The sequence below is a fragment of the Mus caroli genome, unplaced genomic scaffold, assembly GCF_978045245.1.
Source record: "Mus caroli unplaced genomic scaffold, Mus_caroli_1 scaffold_18, whole genome shotgun sequence".
Lineage (NCBI taxonomy): Eukaryota > Metazoa > Chordata > Mammalia > Rodentia > Muridae > Mus > Mus caroli.
The window spans coordinates 69551592-69572932 of record NW_028227273.1 but is presented as its reverse complement, the minus strand read 5'-3'; the positions used below and the strand labels follow the sequence as shown (position 1 = coordinate 69572932).

Genomic DNA, 21341 nt, shown 5'->3' with positions numbered 1-21341 from the left:
CTCAGACCTGGGTTGCAATGTCAGAATTTCCTGGGCATGAGAAAGAACTCCAGTTGGAGATAGTTCGCGTGCTCCTTTCCAAAGACTTTTTTTGTAAAGATTTATTTTATGTATAGGAGTACACTGTAGCTGTACAGATGGTTGTGAGCCTTCATGTGGTTGTTGGGTATTGAATTTAGGACCTCTGCTTGCTCTAGTCAACCTCAATGATTCAGTCTGTACTCACTCTGGCCCAAAGATTATTTATTATAAGTACACTGTAGCTGCCTTCAGACACAACAAAAAAGGGCGTCAGATCTCATTACAGGTGGTTGTGAGTCACCATGTGGTTGCTGGGATTTGAACTCAGGACCTTCAGAAGAACAGTCAGTACTCTTACCCGCTGAGCCAGCTCGCCAGCCCCAAGACTTTTATTCTGTATATGGCTTTAATTTTTGAAAAGTATACATAAAAGTGACCATTTGTGACATTTAGTACACTGACTGAGTTGAGCGCTTATCACCAAAATTGATTAACTGACTGGTTCATTGATTTGAGACAGGGTCTGGCTTTGTAGCTCCCGGGGGCCAGTAACTCGGTGGCCCCGGTAACTTGGTGCTGGGAATATGCCTGATTTAGTACTAGAACATTTTCATCATCAAAACCTGTACTGACTATGAAAGACCCACAACGTGAGATCTGACTCAGGAGAGGTGACACCCCAAATCACTCACAAGAAACAGTCTTGCTGCAAACTGCAAGAGGACTTTTAATTCAAAAGCGCTCTCGGGTCATACACCACTCAGGGGTAGAGGACTGTGGCGCCCCGAGTAGCTGGGTAAGGGGATATTTAAAGGAGGATACCATCACTCAAGGAGGTGGGGAGGGCATTGTTGGAAAATACCAAAGATACCAGTTAAGAGTCACAAGGAAGTGCAAAGTAACAAAAGTCACAAGGAATACCTGGTAATTGTGCAGGTTATCTCTCAAGACAGTTTCTAAGAGCCCCTAACAATAGCACATTTGCATATCGGGTTCCAGCAATGGTCAGGGTGGGTCAGGGTGACTTTCTTTGAATGAACACTCTTTGAACCCAGGAAGCAGGTGGGTGGAGGAATGTCACTATCTGTTTTATGATTAGCATACCTTGGAGCATTGAGTCACAGAGGTCACATTCCCAAGCCTGGGCCTAAAGGCCTAGAATTTTGTTTTTATGTTATACTTTTTCAACTGTAGCTCATTTTGGTAGCTAGCTCACCTACCAAGCACAAAATGAATAAAATAAAATAAAATAGGGCTGGTGAGATGGCTCAGTGGGTAAGAGCACCCGACTGCTCTTCCGAAGGTCCAGAGTTCAAATCCCAGCAACCACATGGTGGCTCACAACCATCCGTAACGAGATCTGGCGCCCTCTTCTGGAGTGTCTGAAGACAGCTACAGTGTACTTACATATAATAAATAAATAAATCTTTAAAAAAATAAAATAAAAAATGAGCAGAGTATCTCAGGTTAATCCCAGCATTTGGGGGATGATCCTTGGCTTAAATAGGGAGTTCAAAGCCAGCCTAGGACATAAGAGAAGGGGGAGAAGAGAGAGAAACAGAAAGTGAGTTATTGAATAATATTGAAATATTGAAATGCATCATATAAACAATACATTTATATTTCATTTACAGTCAACTTGTATCTATCATTTTGGCTAATGTAAAGTGTTGCTCTGAACATTCTTGTATAATTTGCTTTTATATTTTTGTATTGTTTCCAAGTCCCTTTTATTTATTTTTATTTATTTATTTTCCTTCTCACTCTGGCCCCACTTGCTCTGGCCCAAAGATTCATTCATTTAGTATATGTAAGTTCACTGTAGCTGTCTTCAGACACCCCAGAGGAGGGCATCAGATCTCATTACAGATGGTTGTGAGTCACCATGTGGTTGCTGGGATTTGAACTCAGGATCTTCAGAAGAGCAGTCAGTGCTCTTACCCTCTGAGCCATCTCGCCAGCCCCTGGAAGGGATTTTTGTAAACTCAGTCAAGGGCTGAAGGGGTGGCTCATGGGTTAAGAGCACTTAATGCTCTTGCAAAAGACCAGAGTTTGGTTCCTAGCTCCCATACAGTGGTTGACAATTGTCTGTAACTTCAATTTCAGGGTATCTAATGCTCTCTTCTGACGTCTGTTGGCACATACACTCAGGCGTTCTAGGAAGTGAACTCCGCACCTCTGGAAGAGCAGTCAGTGCTCTTAATCGTTGAGCCATCTCTCCAGCCTTTATTTGTATTTTTAAGTAGCTTCTTGAAACTATTGCTGGGTTAATTCTCTTAAGGTAGCAATCATGGGGGCCCATGAGATGGCTGCCAACTGTCACCAAGCCTAGCAACCTGAGTTTGATTCCCAGAACCCACAAAGAGGAAGATGGCCTCTAAACCTCACATGCACCCTGTGGCAAACAAGCACCCATACACATATGCAACACTTGCCAGGCCTGGTGGCGCACGCCTTTAATCCCAGCACTCGGGAGGCAGAGGCAGGCAGATTTCTGAGTTCAAGGCCAGCCTTGTCTACAGAGTGAGTTCCAGGACAGCCAGGGCTATACAGGAAAACCCTGTCTCAAAAAACCAAACCAAAACAAAACATATGCAACACTCACTTGCATATACACAGTGCATGCATGCGTGTACACACACACTCACACATACATTAAAATACAAGTTTTTTTGTTTTACGATACTAGTGAGCAGATGGCTCACCAGGTAAAAATGGTTCCTTCCTAGGCATGATGGTCTGCATTCAACCCCTAAGACCCGCATGATGGAAGGAGACAACCAACTTGCACAAATTGTACTCTGACCCACACATACATGCCATGGCACAAACCACACACATACAAACACACAAATAAAATAAACAAAGTAACTTTAAGATTTCAGAAGCATATGATACTAATAAAAGCTATAAAAAGCCCTGAAGGATAGAGGTTCTATCCAAGCCACACTGGTAACAAATGCATGCATATCCATCTGACACACTAAGAAATACATACAAATTTTAATAGAGTTAAATGGGAGGTGGAGAGAGATGGCTGTGGTTAAGAACACTGTCTGCTCTTCCAGAGGTCCTGAGTTCAATTCCCAGCAACCACAACGTGGCTCACAACCATCTATAATGGGATCTGATGTCCTCTTCTGTCATGCAGGCATACATGCAAATAGAGCATTCATATATATAAATAAACCCTTTTTTTTAAGATTTATTTATTGTTATACATAAGTACACTGTAGCTGTCTTCAGACACCCCAGAGGAGGATATCAGATTCATTATGGCCAGTTGTGAGCCACCATGTGGTTGCTGGGATTTGAACTCAGGACCTTTGGAAGAGCAGTCAGTGCTCTTATCCACTGAGCCATCTTGCCAACCCTTATTTTATTTTTTTAGTATAGAATAGAGTTTATTCAGAGCATGGGGAGGGGAGTTAAGAGGGTAGCAGAGGCAGAAAAAGGCAGGGAGAAGGAAAGAGTACGGAAATGGGGGCCGGCCATGGCCACGTGGAGAGAGGAGGGAAGGGAATTGGGAGTAAGGGGGCAAGAGGCAAGAGTGTAATAGGGTAAGAGCGCAAACCCTTTTGTTTTCAAAGAGAGAGTGCTAAAGGGCTGGAGAGATGGCCCAGTGGTTAAGAACACTATTTATTCTCCCAGACAGGGATTTGAACCCCAAAACCTATATAACCATTAACAACCTTCTGTAACTCCATTTCCATGGGATCAGATGCCCTCTTCTGCCCTCTCCAGGCATCAGGCATACAAGTGATACAGTAAATATTTAGACCAGGCTAGCCTCAAAATCCCAGGAGACTCACAGGGCTCTACGTCCTGAGTGGTGGGATTAAAGTCACGAGCCACTATGCCTAGCTGGTAACTTTATTAGGACGGACTGAAGAATAACTCTCCTCACATACATTAAGCTCTGCAAACATTTTCTGTAAGGAGGATGATTGACCTTAGCTCATTCTTCATAAACTTTTATTTATTTATTTAGATTTATCTTATTATTTTTCTGTGTGTACTATTCTACACCACATGCATGCCTGATGCCCAAGAAGGTGGTGAGCTTCCATGTGGGTACTGGGAATCAAACATGGGCCCTTTGCAAGAACAAGTGCTCTTAACCACTGAGCCAACTCTCCAGCCCCAGAAGGTTTTCTTTTCTGTGTATGAGTGTTCTGCATACACAGAAATACATGTATGTTTATACACATTTACACAGTGCCCACAATGGCCACAAGATGGTGTCCTCCTTCCCGAAACTGGAGTTACAGAAGGTTGTTAGCTGCCATAGGGCTCTGGTATTCAACCATCACCACCCCCTCCTCTGGAAGAACCAGCAGTGTTCTTAACCACTAAGCCGTCTCTCTAGCACCAAGCCTGGGCTACATAGAGAGTTCCAGGCCAGCCAAGACCTCCTAGTGAGACCCGGTCTAAAAGTGAATTAAAAACAAATTAGATAAATTCTACCAGCGAAGGAAGTTTTTGTTCGAAAGGTAATCCATTCTCTCCATTTTGTTGTTTTCAAAAGTGGGAGGATGGGGGGGGGGGTGCTTATGTACACATGTGAATGAGGTAGAAGCCAGAGAGGGTGCTGGCTCATGTCCTCTTCTACACCCTTATATCTAGAGCTTACCAGTTTTTGGCTAGGCCGGCAGCTAACCCTAGTGATCCTCCTGTCTCTGTCTCTGTCACACACATGGACATGCTCAATTAATTTCTTTCTTGCTTGCTTGCTTTTTTCTCTCCTTCCCTTCCCTCCCTCCCCAGCTCCCACCCCCATTTTCTGGAGACAGGCTTTCTCTCTGTGGTCCTGGCTGTCCTGGAACTCACTCTGTAGACCAGATATGTCTGCCTCTCCCTCCCAAATGCTGGGATTAAAGGTTTGTGTGTGGGGTGTGTGTGTGTGTGTGTGTGTGTGTGTGTGTGTGTGTGTGTGTGTGTGTGTTTAGCCCAAGGCTTGAACTTGAGAGCTTTCAGGGAAGAGATAAGCCAAGAATCCTGAACTACTTCCCTCAAAAGATATACTGAGGAGGAGTTGAAAAGCCAGCATCCAGGGAACACAGGAGTGAAGGAATGTCAAGAGAGAGGATGAGTTGGGCATGAGGGGCCCACCTAGAATTCTAGCATTGGGGAGGTTGAGGCCAAAGGATCGCCATGAATTTGAAGCTACAAAATAGTGAGTTTACCAGGCTGGGTTACATAAGAAGCCCCAATCTCACAAAAGAAGCAACTGGGAGTGGGGGGGGGGGGGGGGAAGACCCTGAAATAAAAAACAAAGGAAGATGTTCCAGTAAATCTCCAACCCAAAAAGGCCCAGTTAAAGAAATCACAACTCAGTTAATTGGAATACAAGCTACATGCCTAGATTGGGCAGATCTGCCACTACACGACTCTATTCCTATCTATGAGATGCCATATCAATGTGGTTTCTCCAGGCCATGTGCTTCTGCTCCATTCTCCTCCCACCTCCTCTGTGGAGGTCTCTCCTCCCTCTTCTTTCTTTTTTTTTTTTTTGGTTTTTCGAGACAGGGTTTCTCTGTGTAGCCCTGGCTGTCCTGGAACTCACTTTGTAGACCAGGCTGGCCTCGAACTCAGAAATCCGCCTGCCTCTGCCTCCCGAGTGCTGGGATTAAAGGCGTGCGCCACCACACCTGGTTCCTCCCTCTCCTTTCTCCCACAAACTTTCAGCTCCACCTTCCCTCCTACTGCCCAATCACTGGCTCTAGCCTTTATTTGAGAAGTTAAAGTGGGGAGAAGGTTCACAAGGCACCTGTATACAGTGATTCACTCCTCATCTGCAACCCCTCCCAATAGAATGGAATTAGCACCAAAATATAAAGTCAGGGCTATCCACAACAGGGTATGACTTATAGATAAACATGAGAAGCTAGTCCAACAGAACCTGCTGGGTAGAATTCTCAGGGCCAGGCTGGGACTCCTGCCCAGTCACCCCTAGAGGTCAGAATGGAAACTTTAACTAGAAAGCCCTGGGCCCATGCAGATCACCAAGCACAGGGGCAGATCACTGCAATCAGCAGGCAGCAAAACAGACTTCCTCATCTCAGATGGCCTCCTTCCCTAGACTCCAGCTGGACACCAAGTGTTGATGTCCCATGGTCATCAAGGATAGGAACTCAAAATTCTTCCTTTATAACTTTTTTTTCCTTTATAACTTTTTATATTGGAGGATTTTTCTTTCCAGAAAGAACATAGATTTCTTTTTTTTAAAAAAAGATTTATTTATTCATTATTATATGTAAGTACACTATAGCTGTCTTCAGACACTCCAGAAGAGGGAGTCAGATCTCCTTATAGATGGTTGTGAGCTACCATGTGGTTGCTGGGATTTGAACTCATGACCTTCGGAAGAGCAGTCGGTGCTCTTAACCGCTGAGCCATCTCGCCAGCCCAGATCATAGATTTCTTAAGGAAAAAATTAGGAAAACTGAGAATGGGAAGAATTAGGAGAGGAGTACCTGTTCTTTAAATATTGAGGTGGGATTTTGATAAATTGTTCTGGCTGTCCTCAACGCCCTAGGATTGGCCTGGCTTCAGAAAAACAGTGAGGTTGCTCACCATGCCCACCTTCTCTCTCTCTCTCTCTCTCTCTCTCTCTGTTTGTCTGTCTCTCTCTGTCTTTCTGTCTCTCTGAAGCTCTTATGTCTCTAAATTTGTCCTTGAACTCCCTATGTGGTCAATGATGACCTTGAACTTTTAGGTTTTTTTGGTTTTTTTGGTTTTTTTACATTTCTTTAGTGGATGCATGCTTTGCTGCATGTGTGTGTGAATGTACCATCTCTGTAGTAGAGGATGCCCTCAGAGGGCAGAAGGCATTGACTTCCCTGGAACTGGAGTTACAGTTATGAACCACCACGTGGGTGCTGGGAACTGAACCTGAGCAGCAACTAACAGCCTTTAAATACAGGCCACCTGGTCAGCCCTTCTGATCTTCCCTCCTCATCCGTTTTCTGAGTTCTGGTATTACAGGTATGTACTACCATGCCCAGTATTTTGCGGGGATGGAACTCAGAGTTCTGTGCATGGTAGGTAAGTGCTCTGGTGCTGAGAGCTCCTTAACCCCCAATGTTATTTTGAGACAAGGTTTCACTTTGTAGCTGAATGCTAGCCTGGAGCTCACAGAGAGCCTTCTGCTCAGCAAGACGGCTAGGCAGGTAAATGCACTTGCCACACCAACTTGGCATATTGAGTTTGACCCCTACAATTCATGTGAGTGTCTCCAGGCCTAACTTTCAAGTTTCGTCTCTGAGAGTCTTGATCGTAAACACTGAATCTCTCAGGAGACAGTTGGAAAGGGAAATGGTATTTCCTGTTTCAGATGAGGAAGTTTCTCATAGAGAGCTGAGGAACTAAGACTTGAAGGACTGAGGAATAAAAAGGTACAACTGATGAGACATAGCAAACAGTCTCAAGAAAAAGCTGAGTGTAGAGAGAAGGGGAATCCACATCTGTGGCTGGGAGATGATTCAGCTAATAAAGGGCACATTATGAGTGGGGGTTAATACTGCCCAAATTGACATGATCTGGAATCATCCGAGACAAACAGGTGTGAGTGTCTATGTGTATGAGTAGTGTATCAGGTTTTAAAAGTTATCTTCTAGAGGCTGGTGAGATGGTTCAGTGGTTAAGAGCACTGCTCTTCCAGAGGTCCTGAGTTCAATGGCCAACAACCACAGGGTGGCTCACAACCATCTGTAATGGGATCTGATGCCCTCTTCCGGTGTGTCTGAAGACAGCTGCAGTGTACTCACAGACATTTAAAAAAAATCTTTTTTTGGGTTCCCCTGGCTGTCCTGGAACTCACTTTGTAGACCAGGCTGGCCTCGAACTGCCTCCCTCTGCCTTCCGAGTGCCTGGCTGCAAAAAAAAAAAAAAAATCTTTTAAAAAAATTAAGAGCCGGGCGTGGTGGTGCACGCCTTTAATCCCAGCACTCGGGAGGCAGGGAGGCAGAGGCAGGCGGATTTCTGAGTTCGAGGCCAGCCTGGTCTACAAAGTGAGTTCCAGGACAGCCAGAGCTATACAGAGAAACCCTGTCTCGAAAAACCAAAAAAAAAAAAAAAAATTAAAAGAAGAGCTGGGTGTGGTGGGGCACGCCTTTAATCCCAGCACTCGGGAGGCAGAGGCAGCCCTGTCTCGAAAAACAAAAAAAAACAAAAACAAAAAAAAAAATTAAAAGATAAAATAAACCTTCTTGCATCAAATTCCCAAACTCTGGGTTGTGTGAGTCACCATGCCTAGCATGACTGGCTTTTGTACTTAGGTCACTGAAGCAATAACACTAAGAATACTGCCTCTCTATGTCCTAAAGCACTGTAAATTATGAACTATTATAACTGGTGTCTGTGAATCACTTTCTGAAACTCATCACTGTGATTAGTGCCCAACAAGCAGAACTGAAGGGAGGGTTTGCTTTGGTTCCTAATTTGAGGGCACCATAACGGCAGCAGAAATGGTTGGTGCTGTACGTAGTTCAGTGGGTAGAGTGCTTTCCGAGAACGCCAGAAGCCCTGGGTTCAGTGTACAACATTGCATGAAGCAGGCATGATGCCATAGGCCTGGAATCTTAGCCATGGGGACATGGAGGCAGGAGGGCAAGAAGATCTGAAATTGAAGATTATCTTCAGTTCTACAGCAGCTCTAAGACAGCTGTGGATACAGCAGATGCTATCTCAAACAAAACTATCAATAATGAAGATCAAGTATCCCCCTGTCTATCCTGTACCACAATCTACCCTGTACCACTGTGTACCCTGCACCATGGTCTATTTTACCTATGGCATGTCCCTCACTTGGGAGGAATGACACTGGTGCCATCTACCAGAAGATCTATACTGAGTACCAACTGTGTGTGAGGAACACATGGAAAGGGACTTCTGACCATCCACAGGGCCACTCCACCATGAAGGCCACTGTCCCTTCAGACTCTGACCTCGCTGGCCTCGAACTCAGAAATCCGCCTGCCTCTGCCTCCCGAGTGCTGGTCCTCTCCACAGCCACCTTCTCTCCATTGCATCTCTTCCACTATGCAGGTGCAGGCTTGTCACTGACAGACATGCCTGCCTTGCTCTCAGCAGATGAGGCACTTTTCAGCTTCATTCCCACTCTGCACGGCCCAGCTGATGGGTCCCTAAGGCTCAGTCCTTACTGTAACAGACATGTGTCAGCAGTGCCTTTCCTGGGACTCTGACAGCAGGATTGGTAGATTTTGTCTGCATACTTACCGGGTGTCCAAGTGTAAATCAAGGCAATCAGGTAAGTCTCAGAATCTGGTCACCTCTGTACACAGCTGCCATTCTCCATTGTGGCCTGTATATCAAAGATACCAAATCACTTTGGGGTTTCTTTCTTTCTTTTTATTTTTTTAATTCACTTTTATAAGTACACTGTAGCTGCCTTCAGACACACCAGAAGAGGGTATCAGATCCCATTACAGATGGTTTCTTTATTTTTATTTATTTATTTTTAAGATTTATTTATTTATTATATGTAAGTACACTGTAGCTGTCTTCAGACACTCCAGAAGAGGGCACCAGATCTCGTTACAGATGGTTGTGAGCCACCATGTGGTTGCTGGGGTTTGAACTCTGGACCTTCGGAAGAGCAGTCGGGTGCTCTTACCCACTGAGCCATCTCACCAGCCCTATTTTTATTTTTTTGATTCACTTTTATAAGTACACTGTAGCTGCCTTCAGACACACCAGAAGAGGGTGTCAGATCCCATTACAGATGGTTACGAGCTATCATGTGGGTGCTGGGGATCAAACTCAGGACCTCTGGAAGAGCAGTCAGTGCTCTTAACCCCTGAGCCATCTCTCCAGCTCTCAACTTGGGGTTTCTAAATGATAAAATCAGTATTTGTAATCTTTTGTCAAATCCAGCTTTTCCCAGGGACAGCTCAGCTCCCCAAACTAACTGAAGACAGGAATGAAGGAGCTCTCCTAGGCAGTCTATACTCCACAGAGGAACCCGCAGTCTTCTGCCCTCCAAGGCTATGGTCCTTGTCCTTCATGCTTTCTAGGCCAGCAGGAATACAATGTTCCATAAATAGGACGCTTAGGAATACTGAGGTCATTGGGTTTATCTGATGAGTTCAAAGGTAAAAGCGATTAAGAAAAAAAAAAAAAAACAGAGAACTGGGGTTCAAGAATAATGCATGAGGTGGACACACTGGGAATTGGGAGTCTACAAGACTAATAGCTATTGTTATTCTGACCCCCGACTCCAGTCAAAGTGATGATGATAAACACACAACTCTGAATGGTACACCCAGACACGGGAACACACAGCCTCATATGCATACATAAGGACAAGAACGTCACGGGGACATTACAACAGCTTCAAACTAGAAATATCCCAGTGTTCATCAGCAGGAAAATTAAACCGCAGGGCTAGTAGTGGTATGATTTTTACCATGGTCCAGGTAACAATTCAATGAAAAAACAGTAAAAATAAGAAACTGAAAATGTATTACTCAAACTATTATTGCTGTCTGTTGAGACAGGGTTTCTCTGTGTAGCCACCCTGGCTGTTCTGAAACTTGCTTTGTAGACCAGGATGGCCTCAAACTCACAGATCCTCATGGAGATCTACCTGCCTCTGCCTCTGAGTCTTGGTGTGGTCCACCATGCCTGGCCATTCAATTCTTAGCACCTAAATGGGAGCTCACAACAGCAGCCCATAAGTCCAGTTTCAGGCAATCTGACTCCTGGCCTCTGAGGTCACCACAAATACAGGTAAACATATGCATAAAAAAAAAAATCTTCAAAAAAATTTTTTTTGTTTTTGTTTTGTTGAGACAGGGTTTCTCTGTGTAGCCCTGGCTGTTCTGGAACTCACTCTGTAGACCAGGCTGGCCTCGAACTCAGAAATCCTCCTGCCTCTGCCTCCCAAGTGCTGGGATTAAAGGCGTGCGCCACCACTGCTAGGCTCAAAAATATTTTTAATTATGTGTGGGTATGTGTATTAAAGTGTCCACAGAGGCTACAATTCATGATCTTTGCAGCTGGAGCTACAGGCTGTTGTGAACTGCCCAGCTTGGGTGCTTAGAAGTCAGGGTGGTCTGAATGAAAGAGGAATGAAGAACCATTCTGCCTCCATTTTAGGCTTAAAAACCATCTTATAGTGAAGACAAAGTAGGTGATTCTGTTAGTGATTAAACTTGTTTCTCAAGGACTAGTCTGTAACCTTAACTACAAACCATTCTGTGCTGTACCGTACAAATGGTTCTAAGAATGGCAATCATGTCTTTGTTTCCTGGGGTTATGTGACCACCTATGACTGCCTTGTCATTGCTGTCTATTGTTAAGCTCCCCTTGCAGCCATGGCTTTGTTTCAGGGGGTCTTTAGGACTTACAAGCATGCTTATGTTCTGCTCCTGTAACCCGGCCTATTTCATCGGCTAACCCACTTCACTCCATTTGCAAAGTGCCTACCCCTGAGCTTTATAAAAAACCGTGTTGGCCATGATGATTTGGGTTGGTGGCCTTTCTCCTCTCATATATGGGGTTAACAAGGTATAATCTTTAATTGTCACTCCTGTAGTCCAAAAGTCAGACTTCTAAAAGGATACTCTAGAACATCTTTTTATGTATATTCCAAGTCAGAAAGGTGGTTGGAGAGGGATATCTGTTATGGACTGGAAAGTAATATAGGTGACTTTTGTGAAATGTTGGAATTATTCTATATCTGATATTTAAGTATACATGAGCATATTCATATGAAATTGCATTGATCTGCACAAAGTCATTGTATAATATGCCTCAATAAAAGTATTAGTAGCGGGCTGGAGAGATGACTCAGCGGTTAGGAGCACTGACTGCTCTTCCGAAGGTCCTGAGTTCAAATCCCAGCAACCACATGGTGGCTCACAACCGTCCGTAATAAGATCTGATGCCCTCTTTTGGAGTATCTGAAGACAGCTACAGTGTACTTACATTTCTTTTTTTAAAAGTATTAATAGTTAATGAGGACGATAATAGTGACCGATTGCTGAATATCATACAGTTAGGCAATGTCCCCCTGGGTCCCAATCCTACTGCTTTGCCATCACTGGTTCATGTCACTTCGAGGTACTGGAAACCTTTGAAGAACCGAAGGTAAGAATGCGAGTACCCTTGGGAAAGGAAGTTGTAGGCTGGCTGCGAAGACTGAAAAGTAGTCGGTTCAAGTGCCGACTGCACGTCCAAGGCGCTTACGTGACTTCGGTACTGGCAGCCCCTTCCGTCTTCTTCCTTAGAATAGTCCCGCCCAACCAAGACCGCTAGAAGAAGTAGCCAATCATCAGCCGGCCTGGCCCAGGGTGACTGACCTGGAGTCTCCGTCACCTAGGCTGATTACCAGTTTCCAATGAGCGACCTGTCCCGTGGCCATCCACGAACAGCCGCCTTGCGTCCCGTGCCATTCGCGCCCCGCAGCTTTTCCGCGGCGTACGCTCTACCCTTGCCGGTTGGCGCTCTACCAGCCAATTATTGGTGTAGCTGCACCAGGCAGCCAATGGCTGCCCGACTCCGCGCGCCTGCCCGCGTCCGTTGCAGCTGTAGGCCTCGCTGCTCGCGGGAAACGGAGATGGATTGGCGCAAGCAGGGGCCAATGGGCGGTGCGCGCGAGGAGCGGGGCCAATGAGCGTCCCGGAGGCGGGGCGGGCGCCGCGGCTGGCGGCTGCGAGGAGCGGCCGGTGGTGGCGGCAGGAGCGGCGGGTGGCGGCGGCGGCGGCGGCAGCGGTCAGCGGTCCACCATGGCAGAGGCGGAAGCCGGTGGCGACGAAGCCCGCTGCGTGCGGCTGAGCGCCGAGCGGGCCAAGTTGCTGCTGGCCGAGGTGGACACGCTGCTGTTCGACTGCGATGGCGTGCTGTGGCGCGGCGAGACGGCCGTGCCGGGCGCGCCGGAGACTCTGCGGGCTCTGCGGGCCCGCGGCAAGCGACTGGGCTTCATCACCAACAACAGCAGCAAGACTCGCACGGCCTACGCGGAGAAGCTAAGGCGCTTGGGTTTCGGCGGCCCGGTGGGGCCCGAAGCTGGCCTCGAGGTCTTCGGCACGGCCTATTGCAGCGCGCTCTATCTGCGCCAACGCCTGGCCGGCGTGCCGGACCCCAAGGCCTACGTGCTGGGCAGCCCGGCCTTAGCAGCCGAGCTGGAGGCCGTGGGTGTCACTAGCGTGGGCGTGGGCCCGGACGTGCTTCACGGCGATGGCCCCAGCGACTGGCTAGCCGTGCCGCTCGAACCCGACGTGCGCGCCGTAGTGGTGGGCTTCGACCCACACTTCAGCTACATGAAGCTCACCAAGGCCGTGCGGTACCTGCAGCAGCCCGACTGTCTGCTCGTGGGCACCAACATGGACAACCGGCTTCCGCTAGAGAACGGCCGTTTCATTGCGGGTCCGTGCACCCAGGGGCTGGAGGTTGGAGGGCGGGCCCAGCCCTTCCGTGTCCTCTGACCCCAGCGTCCCCTTCCCTCCCTCGCTCTGCAGGTACCGGCTGTCTGGTGCGAGCCGTGGAGATGGCCGCCCAGCGCCAGGCGGACATCATCGGGAAGCCTAGCCGCTTCATCTTCGACTGCGTGTCCCAGGAGTATGGTATCAACCCGGAGCGCACCGTCATGGTGGGAGACCGCCTGGACACAGACATCCTCCTGGGCTCCACCTGTAGCCTGAAGACTATCCTGACCCTCACCGGAGTCTCCAGTCTTGAAGATGTGAAGAGCAATCAGGAAAGTGACTGCATGTTCAAGAAGAAAATGGTCCCTGACTTCTATGTTGACAGCATTGCCGACCTCTTGCCTGCCCTTCAAGGTTAAGGATCTAGTGTCTTTAATCTCTGGAATAAAAGAAAGAAAAAAAAATCAGCTACCTAAATTAATAGTGGGGCTTAGAAATTGCTCTGTTAGGTAGCTGCAGGTTAACTGAAGTTAAGTAATAAGCAAAGGCAGTAGTTAATCTTGTAAGTAAACGTTGGGGGGGTTGTTTACAGAGAATTATATTTTAAGATGCACTTTTAAGCTTGGAAGGCATTATGGGGTGGGCATAGCATGTGCCCAATATTCAGGTAACCTCAGGCCCTGTTGCTGAGACTGAAATGGGTCAAGGGTTGTGTGTCATGCTTTTTACTGAAATGTAATCAGGGAATCAGGCCCTAAGGTGGGCAGAGAGTTAAAAAGGGCTCTTAATGACACAGAGACCAAAAACTGGGGTTTCCCCTAGTGATCCTGCAGCAGAGGCGCCTGCTACTGCGTCCCAGTTCCTCACCTGTGGGGTGGGAGCGCTCTAGAGCTGGGGTTTGGATGTCAACCCCGACAGCCTCCGCTACTCTGCTTCTTTGACATCACAATTGTCTGTTCTGTTCCAGATGCTCAGTACTGCAGACCCTCATGCACAGTAACAGCCCAGCTAAACGTGTCTTAAGTGTGGCCTGCTGAGCAGCTCCGAACACCATGCTGCTTTCCGGGGAGCTCAGAACAGTTGGGTTGTTTTTTTTTTTTTTTTTTTTTTCAAACTAGTGAACAACACTGTCAAGTGTGAAATTGGATCTTACGCGTATGGATTAATAGCTGTGCTGTCGCAATGGTAAACCCCACTGAAGAAATCTCCTGTCCCAGTCAGCAGCATAGCCAGTGTGCGAGCCGAGGATTGTCTTGTTTCCCAGAGTCCTCTGGGTAGGCAGGAGTCAGTCCTGAGGATAGTCAAGTCTCTAAGAAAGCAGCCAACCCCCCCCCCCTTGTCCAGGTCAGTTTTGTTGTAGACAGGTGGACTTCCTTGTTGGTGGCCAGCCATAAGACCTACTAGCCAGTTGGCTTCTCAGCATCTCTGGCCTTTTCCTCTGCTCTTCCAGTCCCTGACCTTTCAGTGTGCTGAGCAGACTGGGAAGTTCCTTTTGGCTGACTCCTTTCTGGCACCACGCCCTGTACCAAGTGGCTATGCTCATGGCCCCAGCACTTCATCTGCTCACCAAGTTCTCAGAGCAATAAAAGGTATTCATCCATGCCAGAAGCTGCTCCCAGGTCAGGGGTGGGAGTGGAATGGTGCCATGGATCAACACGACCTACTCACCAAGTTCTCAGAGCAATAAAAGATATCTATCCATGCCTGAAGCTGTTCCCGGGCCAGGGGTGGGAGTGGAAGGTGCCATAGATGAACACAAGTGCAGTAGTGCCTATGACATTGGTGGTGCTGATCCTTGGAGTCTGGATAATGACCAGGCTTGGCAGATGTGTAGCCAGGGAGACCCTCCTCTGGACAAACCTGGAGAACCTGTGTGTCTGCGGCATTTCCAGCCTGTCTTGCTGTGTGATCTCAAATGCACATTAAACTCTCAAACCCATGATGATTAGGTCTGCCTTCCTCTAATTTCTTTGAGAAGCAGTTATCTAGCTATGGGTGGGATCCTGAAGGCAGGCTGGGATTCCAACTCTAAAATCATTCACAGTGGGCATGACCACCTGCAGCCCCACCCTGTCTATAAGGAACAGGTCCTAAAGAAACTGGAAGCACAAGGCATAAAGCCAAGGTAGAATAAAGCCACTGGGTAAAGTACTGGGATGTGTATACAGCTGGGCCACCAAGTCACATAGATAAGGGACCAAGACAATAGAGCTAGATTAGAAAAAAACATGCTAGGGGACAGAGGCTGGCTTAACTAATGTGGAGCAAGGTACTTGTTCTTGGTCCAGCCCGAAGCACACGGTCGTGCACATGGAAATACCAACAGCCCCATCTGATGCTAATGGGGGTCTTGAAAGAAGCTTGGGAGTTTGTGAGGGAAGGTAAGAAAGCAATCGGCCTCACACTGATGGTTCATACACATTTATTGATAGTTCCTGTGTCTAGCTCAGGAGTCCGGAGGCAACACCAAGAACAAAAGTCTGCCCAACCAGATCAAAATCACCCTGGCGAAGACCTAGCCAATTCTGACTTCAAGGCCAGCTCTAACACACACCAAGACCCCATGTTCTGCACAGGCTAAGAGTTCAGAGACAAACTAGTTAGCATCAATTACATGTGGGGGAGAGGGTTGTCCTGGCTGAGGCAGGACATCAGATACTGGCTGGGAAGGAAGCAGTGGGGTTGGAAGGGGAGGATACAGTTTGATTCATCAAAGGCATCCTGAGGTTTCCCTGGCTGACTCCTCCAAGGGGCTGCACACAATCAGTGCATTGTCAGCAGGGCTGCAGCATGAAGCAAGGGCGCATCCACACTGAAAGCCTCAGGTCCAAGCCTGCTGAGGTAAGTGTCTCTACCACCCCAAAGACAAGAACTCAGGGATGCCATAGAAGGAGAAAGGAATGTCACCACATACCATCCTCAGCCCCTTCCCTGAGCAAGTTGGCTCCCGAGTCTCTAAGCCAGAAGCCCCACGGCCAGTACTGTGCCTTCAGGTGAAGACCAAACCCTGCCATAGGGGCTGGAGAGCAGCAGGCCTGCTGCTGCTGCTGACACTGCTCACTGCGGGGGCCGTGGCTGGGGGGCTTCTTGGCTTCATGTACAGCTCTCCCAAGGTAAGCACCTCTTCAAGCTGCGGGGTATGCAGAGTGGGAAGAGGGCAGGAAGGCCAGTACCTGTCAGTTATCGCATGGGGCCAGGTCTAAATACCAGCCTTGAACAGATAGTAAGAGAACCAGAAGGATATGGAAACATTGGTTAAGGCTGAATCCCAAATATCCCCTAGCCATTGCTGCAGATGCTCCGAAAGACCTTCCCGAGCTCCAGGGTACCCTGGCCCAACCAAACCACTCTAGTGGATGTGGCCCAGAACATGGCAACCATCGTGGTGACTCCGTTTCAGAGCAACCACAGCTGGGCCGTGCTGTTTGACGGGAAGAACGTGAGTGGGCTTGGGAGGGAGAAAGAGTAGAGGTGTCAGGGGTGGCCTCGACTTACCTATCTGCCCCCCCTCCCCCAGGGCTACATCTGTTACAGCCCTGCAGAGCACCAGGCCTGCTTCCTCCGTCTGATGGAAGCCCAAGATCGGGAGACCCTGCAGCTGCTGCTGAACACTTCCAGGGTAAGCAGCACTACTTGGCTTGCCACCCACAAACCCCCAAGGCCAGGAGATAAACAAAAGGTCCTCTGTGCAGCCCAGCTGGGCCAGCCAAGGCTCTGGTTTCAGGGGAACAGAAAGCTCTATTTTCCCCTGACTAAGGCTGTTGACAAGGGCAGGTGGAGGGGCCATCAGGCTGGGGTGGGCACCAATGCCCTTCCCAGCCAGGAGCAAGGAAGTACTATACAGTGGCCCACCAGAGTCTTTCTGCAGGCCCAAGAGTCACATGTACCTGGCCGGGATACCCACTATGCCCAGGAACTGCTGGCAGTTTTGGGGGGCCATACTGTGGACCCTACCCAAGTGGGAGTTTCAGTGCAACACCTTTGTGCAGACACTCCCATCTACTGGGCCCAATGGGCAGAGGGTAAGTTGGGATAGGTTGGGTGAAAAGGTCTATGGCTCCTGCAGGACAGTACTGGGTAGGGGGCCCTTGGGATTCACTAAGTTCCCTTCTCCCCAGGGCCCCGGAGACAGCGGCTGATCTACCTCTGCATTGACATCTGCTTTCCGAGCAACATCTGTGTGTCTGTCTGCTTTTATTACCTCCCAGACTAAGACCCCTACCCAAGCCCTCCTGGCCTTTGGTCCCATAAGCCAGTCCTGTCCCTACAGGTCAGTAAGCTGGCCAGGTCACCAGTACCTATGGAAGGCAGCTGACAGTAGGGATTAATAAACCCAGATTGCCTGGCCATAATGGTAATTTCTGAAGCAAGTCGGGGTAGCATCCCTGGAATACAGGCATTAACCTCTGACCTCTTCAATAGCTCCAAGCCCTCCAGGTCTCCCTAAAGGAGAAAAGACTCCCAGTCCAGTCTGGCTTAGTGAGTGAGCTTTCTGACAACAAACTGGGCATGGAAAGAGTCCCAGGGTAGAGTAGCCAAAAAGTCTAGGTTGGCCAGGAGGGGCCGGCATAGTCCGGTCAGATCCAACTGGCCCGACATGCTAACCTGAGAGTCTCACTTGCACCCGGGTATTGTTCAGATACATCCTGTTAGAGTCACTATACCAGGCAGTCCTGATTGCCCAATGCAGCCTCAAGGGCCAAGGCTAACCCAGCACACTGTCATTGAAGGCCAAACAGACGACAGCTTTCTGATGGCCACCATACTCTCTCTTGATTTCTCCAGTCTCTACACACCAGAGCCGGGCCAGGTTGTCAGAGGAAGCTGTAAGGAGAGATCAGGCAGAAGAGAGATAGCAGCTGTGAATGGCCTCTCTAGAGGACTTGGCAAAATGGGGATAAGGAGGGCAGGGCTCACCTGTGACAATGTACTGGGAGTCCCCTGAGAAGGCACAGCCCCACATCCAGCCACGGGATGACTCTCCAGGGTTACCACTCTTGATGCTAAGCTCCGTCATCAGGGAGAAGTTGGATGTCCTCCAGATTTTACATGTCTGGTCAGCTGAACAGGTGGCAAGAAGCCTGGGGTTGAACATGGGGTATCTCAGTAGCTACTACTACCTCATATCTACTTACCACACACCAGGTCATTCCCACAGCTTGTACATTCCCCTTTCCCCCAGGACCCTACACGCACGTGGAGTCAGGGCTGAAGCGGCACTGCAGGGCATAGCGTGTATGGGCTGGGATCTTGGTCTTAGGGATGAGCTGAGTCACATCGTCACCAATGCCCCCTGTCAGGTTCCAGACATAGCAGTTTCCCTATAAGATAGGAGGGCAGACATTCAAAACCCAGACCCTCAGATATGAATTGCGGACACCTGGGCCAAAGCATGATGGCCAATGACATCCTGGGTCATGTCTATAGGAAATTTAGCCCCAATAAGGAATCGAGCCCAGCCAGCCAAAAGCAGGAGGTCACACTAGCCAAGTCAAACACAGCTCCCCAGAGGCTGCTGCTGGCCAACAGAGATGTACAGGAGGGGAGGCAGTAAGGAGGACACGGAGATAGATAATTTGACAACCCAGGGATGGGTGGAGGGAGTGCAGATACGTGGGACAAGTGATGTTCTGGGATTTAAAAGGAAAATAGGAGACTGAAGATGAGAGCATGGGCCAAACTAAAGCATCCACAGTCCATGAGGAGTTGTTTCTTAAGGTCTCAGAACAGTGCAGCCTGCCAGGAAGACTAAAGGATGCTTGTATCGTTGAAGGGAGACAGAACAGGCATCCCAGGAAGGCCACAGAGAAACTTATTAGTGTCAAGGATGAGCAAAGCCATGGACTGGAACACGAAAGGAGAAATAACTGGCCCTGATGGGTGGGGCTATGGCAGACCGCAAGGTGGACATGAGGAGTGGTACCCAGGTGCCTGACTTTGGGAGCTGGGTGGAAGCTCAAGGAGGCCTGAGAGAAAACCAGGGAGTCAACTCAAGTGCAGAAGATAAGGGGCTAGGTGCCGAGATGCCCCCCAGAGCCACTCCCAGCACTCACAGCACTATTGACGGCTGCCATGTAGCTCGCATCTGGGTCGATGTGAGCAGACGTGATGGAATACTCAGGCTCGGGAATCAGCTGCTCATTGTGGTCTGTCTTCAGGTCCCAAATGTGGATAGCACCGCTCTGATCACCCACAATGAGTTCTGCCTAGGATGTAGGGGAGGGAGGTGAGATGTAGCAATACCCTTGTCCCCTAAAGTCCCCACCCCACCCCTGACACCTGGCCCCATGAGCACTTCTCACCTGGTTGGGATGCAGACACACACAATTAATGGGTGCATTCACCTGGAAGATACGCTGACACTGTAGGTTCCGGGACCTGTGGGGAGTTAAGGTTACACATGGCTTCTAATGGTGCCTCCACCAAAAGCCCCCATTCTCTGCTCATAGGAGTTGCTTCTACCTTAGGAGAAATGCTTGTGAAGTTTAGCTCTTTCTCCACAAGCGTGAGGTCAGTGAAAAGGGATGGAAAGTCTGGTCCCTAGCCTCAAGGCAAGGCTGACTCTCTGATGTAATTCTATTCTGCTTTCCATCTTCCCTCCATCGCCCGCTCAACGCCCCTTGCACTAAGACTGTTTGCAGAATAGCCTGCCCATAGACAATCCCCTGGCCTGCCCACTCCCCGGGCAGCTGTCCTCTTCAGCCAAGCACACAACACCACCTGAGGTCCCAGATGCGAGCTGTGCAGTCCTCGCCACCTGTATACATCCAGCGACCATCCTCGTGAAAGCCCACTGATGCAATGTTCTTACTGACTCCGTCATAACTGATGATGGGGTTGGGGTTATTGGAGTTGAGATCATACATGCGGATATGTTGGTAACCTAGGGACATAGGGGGAATTGAAGCAGGGGTGTGCCAGGCAGAAATGCGGCCAGTAAAGGGTCAGAGGTAGAGAATCTCAGGTACCTGCAGCAGCAATCATGCTTCGGTCCGGAGTAATCTCCAATGCATTCACCTGCTGAGCATGTTAAGGATAACAGGAAGAGAACCCAGAGAGGGAAGCCTTGGGGCTACGAGGCCATCAAGACCTCCACCACCTGGCCTGAGTTTCCCCAAACACATATCATTCATACTTAATTCTGGCCAGCACCATCCTGCTCCCAAGAGGAGGATACAGAGTCCTGATGCTGCACTGTTCGAGTGCAGATTCCACTGTGAGCCTGCCAAAAGCGCACCGTGTGGTCATAGCCTGCAGTTGCTAAGATGACAGGGTCACTGCCCACTGTGCCTGGGGTGGTATTCATTGTTTGATGGCTGGAGAAAAAAAAAAAAAATGAGAGCTGCACTGGGTCAAGAGGTGATAAGTAAAGTCCAAAGGTCAAAACGTTTGGAGAGAAAAGATGTACGTATAACATTCTGCACACTACAGTGTACCGGTATTAACTTCACTTGAAAAATAAGAAAAATAAGAGTGTTCAAAAGAGACCTTTTGAGACCTGACAGTCTCAAAAGACAGGACTCTGGCTATTTTGCTCCCCGGAGTGTTCCTTCAGCTTCACCCTTACGCTTGGAGACGCCACCTCGCCAGCAGCCAGCAGGAGGCAGTCACTCGCAGAAGGCCATCGCCCGGGCGCCGTCTGCCGCAAGGGTAGGCAACGCATGCGCATGGCGACTAGGGAAAAGCCCGGCACTGCGGCTGCTGAGCATGCGTAGTTGACCAGCACTGGGATCGGATGGGTGGGGGCGCTATCTGGCAGGACCCCCGCGCTCCCCAGTGCTCTGCACACCGCCCTGGCTCTGTGTTACCGGCCTGATTACCCCGACCGCACTCTCCTAGCCACCCAGCAGTCGGTAGCAGCCCTCGTCCCGTGTCCCCCGTACCTTAACACACGCTCTGCACTCTGCCTTAGTCCAGGACGGCGAGGCG

The 21341-nt window shown here is 48.9% G+C and overlaps 3 protein-coding genes and 1 long non-coding RNA gene across 7 annotated transcripts; 2 read left to right on the top strand and 2 right to left on the bottom strand.

Annotated features, from left to right (window-relative positions):
* Window positions 1–604: 604 nt before the first annotated feature.
* LOC147000472 (uncharacterized) lies at window positions 605–12590 on the bottom strand. Its single transcript, XR_015045823.1, has 3 exons — window positions 12152–12590; window positions 9262–9346; window positions 605–1544 (listed from the first exon to the last, which is right to left on the bottom strand). It is a non-coding gene; the product is annotated as an uncharacterized LOC147000472 (long non-coding RNA).
* A 168-nt stretch (window positions 12591–12758) lies between these two features.
* Window positions 12759–15960, top strand: Pgp (phosphoglycolate phosphatase). Of its 3 annotated transcripts, none has more exons than XR_015045822.1 (3): window positions 12759–13413; window positions 13506–15001; window positions 15845–15960. XR_015045822.1 is itself a non-coding variant. In XM_021185988.3 (2 exons), exons 1-2 carry the CDS (start codon window positions 12774–12776, stop codon window positions 13829–13831), a joined length of 966 nt encoding a protein of 321 aa, XP_021041647.1. In that variant the 5' UTR covers window positions 12759–12773; the 3' UTR covers window positions 13832–15351. The 3 variants fall into 3 exon arrangements, 1 of the variants encoding a protein (XP_021041647.1); XR_003835294.2 differs by lacking the exon at window positions 15845–15960 and having other exon boundaries at window positions 13506–14756; window positions 14863–15351; XM_021185988.3 differs by lacking the exon at window positions 15845–15960 and having other exon boundaries at window positions 13506–15351.
* Mlst8 (MTOR associated protein MLST8) lies at window positions 15818–21341 on the bottom strand. The gene is made up of 9 exons (XM_021185986.2): window positions 21296–21341; window positions 20590–20728; window positions 20381–20432; window positions 20133–20295; window positions 19715–19790; window positions 19466–19618; window positions 18609–18733; window positions 18330–18493; window positions 15818–18236 (listed from the first exon to the last, which is right to left on the bottom strand). Exons 2-9 carry the CDS (start codon window positions 20716–20718, stop codon window positions 18118–18120), a joined length of 981 nt encoding a protein of 326 aa, XP_021041645.1. The 5' UTR covers window positions 20719–20728; window positions 21296–21341; the 3' UTR covers window positions 15818–18117.
* Window positions 16198–17625, top strand: Bricd5 (BRICHOS domain containing 5). 2 transcript variants are annotated; one of them, XM_021185990.2, is made up of 6 exons: window positions 16198–16253; window positions 16406–16525; window positions 16696–16851; window positions 16930–17031; window positions 17281–17434; window positions 17531–17625. In XM_021185990.2, the coding sequence occupies exons 1-6, from the start codon at window positions 16203–16205 to the stop codon at window positions 17623–17625; spliced, it is 678 nt and encodes a 225-aa protein (XP_021041649.1). In that variant the 5' UTR covers window positions 16198–16202. The 2 variants fall into 2 exon arrangements, with proteins under 2 accessions (XP_021041649.1, XP_029327212.1); XM_029471352.2 differs by lacking the exon at window positions 16406–16525.

What these genes read in the sequence shown, in the direction of transcription:
- Pgp (XM_021185988.3), top strand. Translation starts at nt 12,774, where the DNA reads ATGGCAGAGGCGGAAGCCGGTGGCGACGAAGCCCGCTGCGTGCGGCTG. An exon ending in GAACGGCCGTTTCATTGCGG is followed by an intron (nt 13,414 to 13,505) that starts GTCCGTGCACCC and finishes CTCGCTCTGCAG; the next exon opens with GTACCGGCTGTCTGGTGCGA.
- Bricd5 (XM_021185990.2), top strand. Translation starts at nt 16,203, where the DNA reads ATGAAGCAAGGGCGCATCCACACTGAAAGCCTCAGGTCCAAGCCTGCT. An exon ending in TGCTGCTGAACACTTCCAGG is followed by an intron (nt 17,032 to 17,280) that starts GTAAGCAGCACT and finishes GTCTTTCTGCAG; the next exon opens with GCCCAAGAGTCACATGTACC. An exon ending in CTGGGCCCAATGGGCAGAGG is followed by an intron (nt 17,435 to 17,530) that starts GTAAGTTGGGAT and finishes CCTTCTCCCCAG; the next exon opens with GGCCCCGGAGACAGCGGCTG.
- Mlst8 (XM_021185986.2), bottom strand. Translation starts at nt 20,718, where the DNA reads ATGAATACCACCCCAGGCACAGTGGGCAGTGACCCTGTCATCTTAGCA. An exon ending in CAGTGCAGCATCAGGACTCT is followed by an intron (nt 20,433 to 20,589) that starts GTATCCTCCTCT and finishes TAACATGCTCAG; the next exon opens with CAGGTGAATGCATTGGAGAT. An exon ending in CGCTTCAGCCCTGACTCCAC is followed by an intron (nt 18,494 to 18,608) that starts GTGCGTGTAGGG and finishes GTTCAACCCCAG; the next exon opens with GCTTCTTGCCACCTGTTCAG.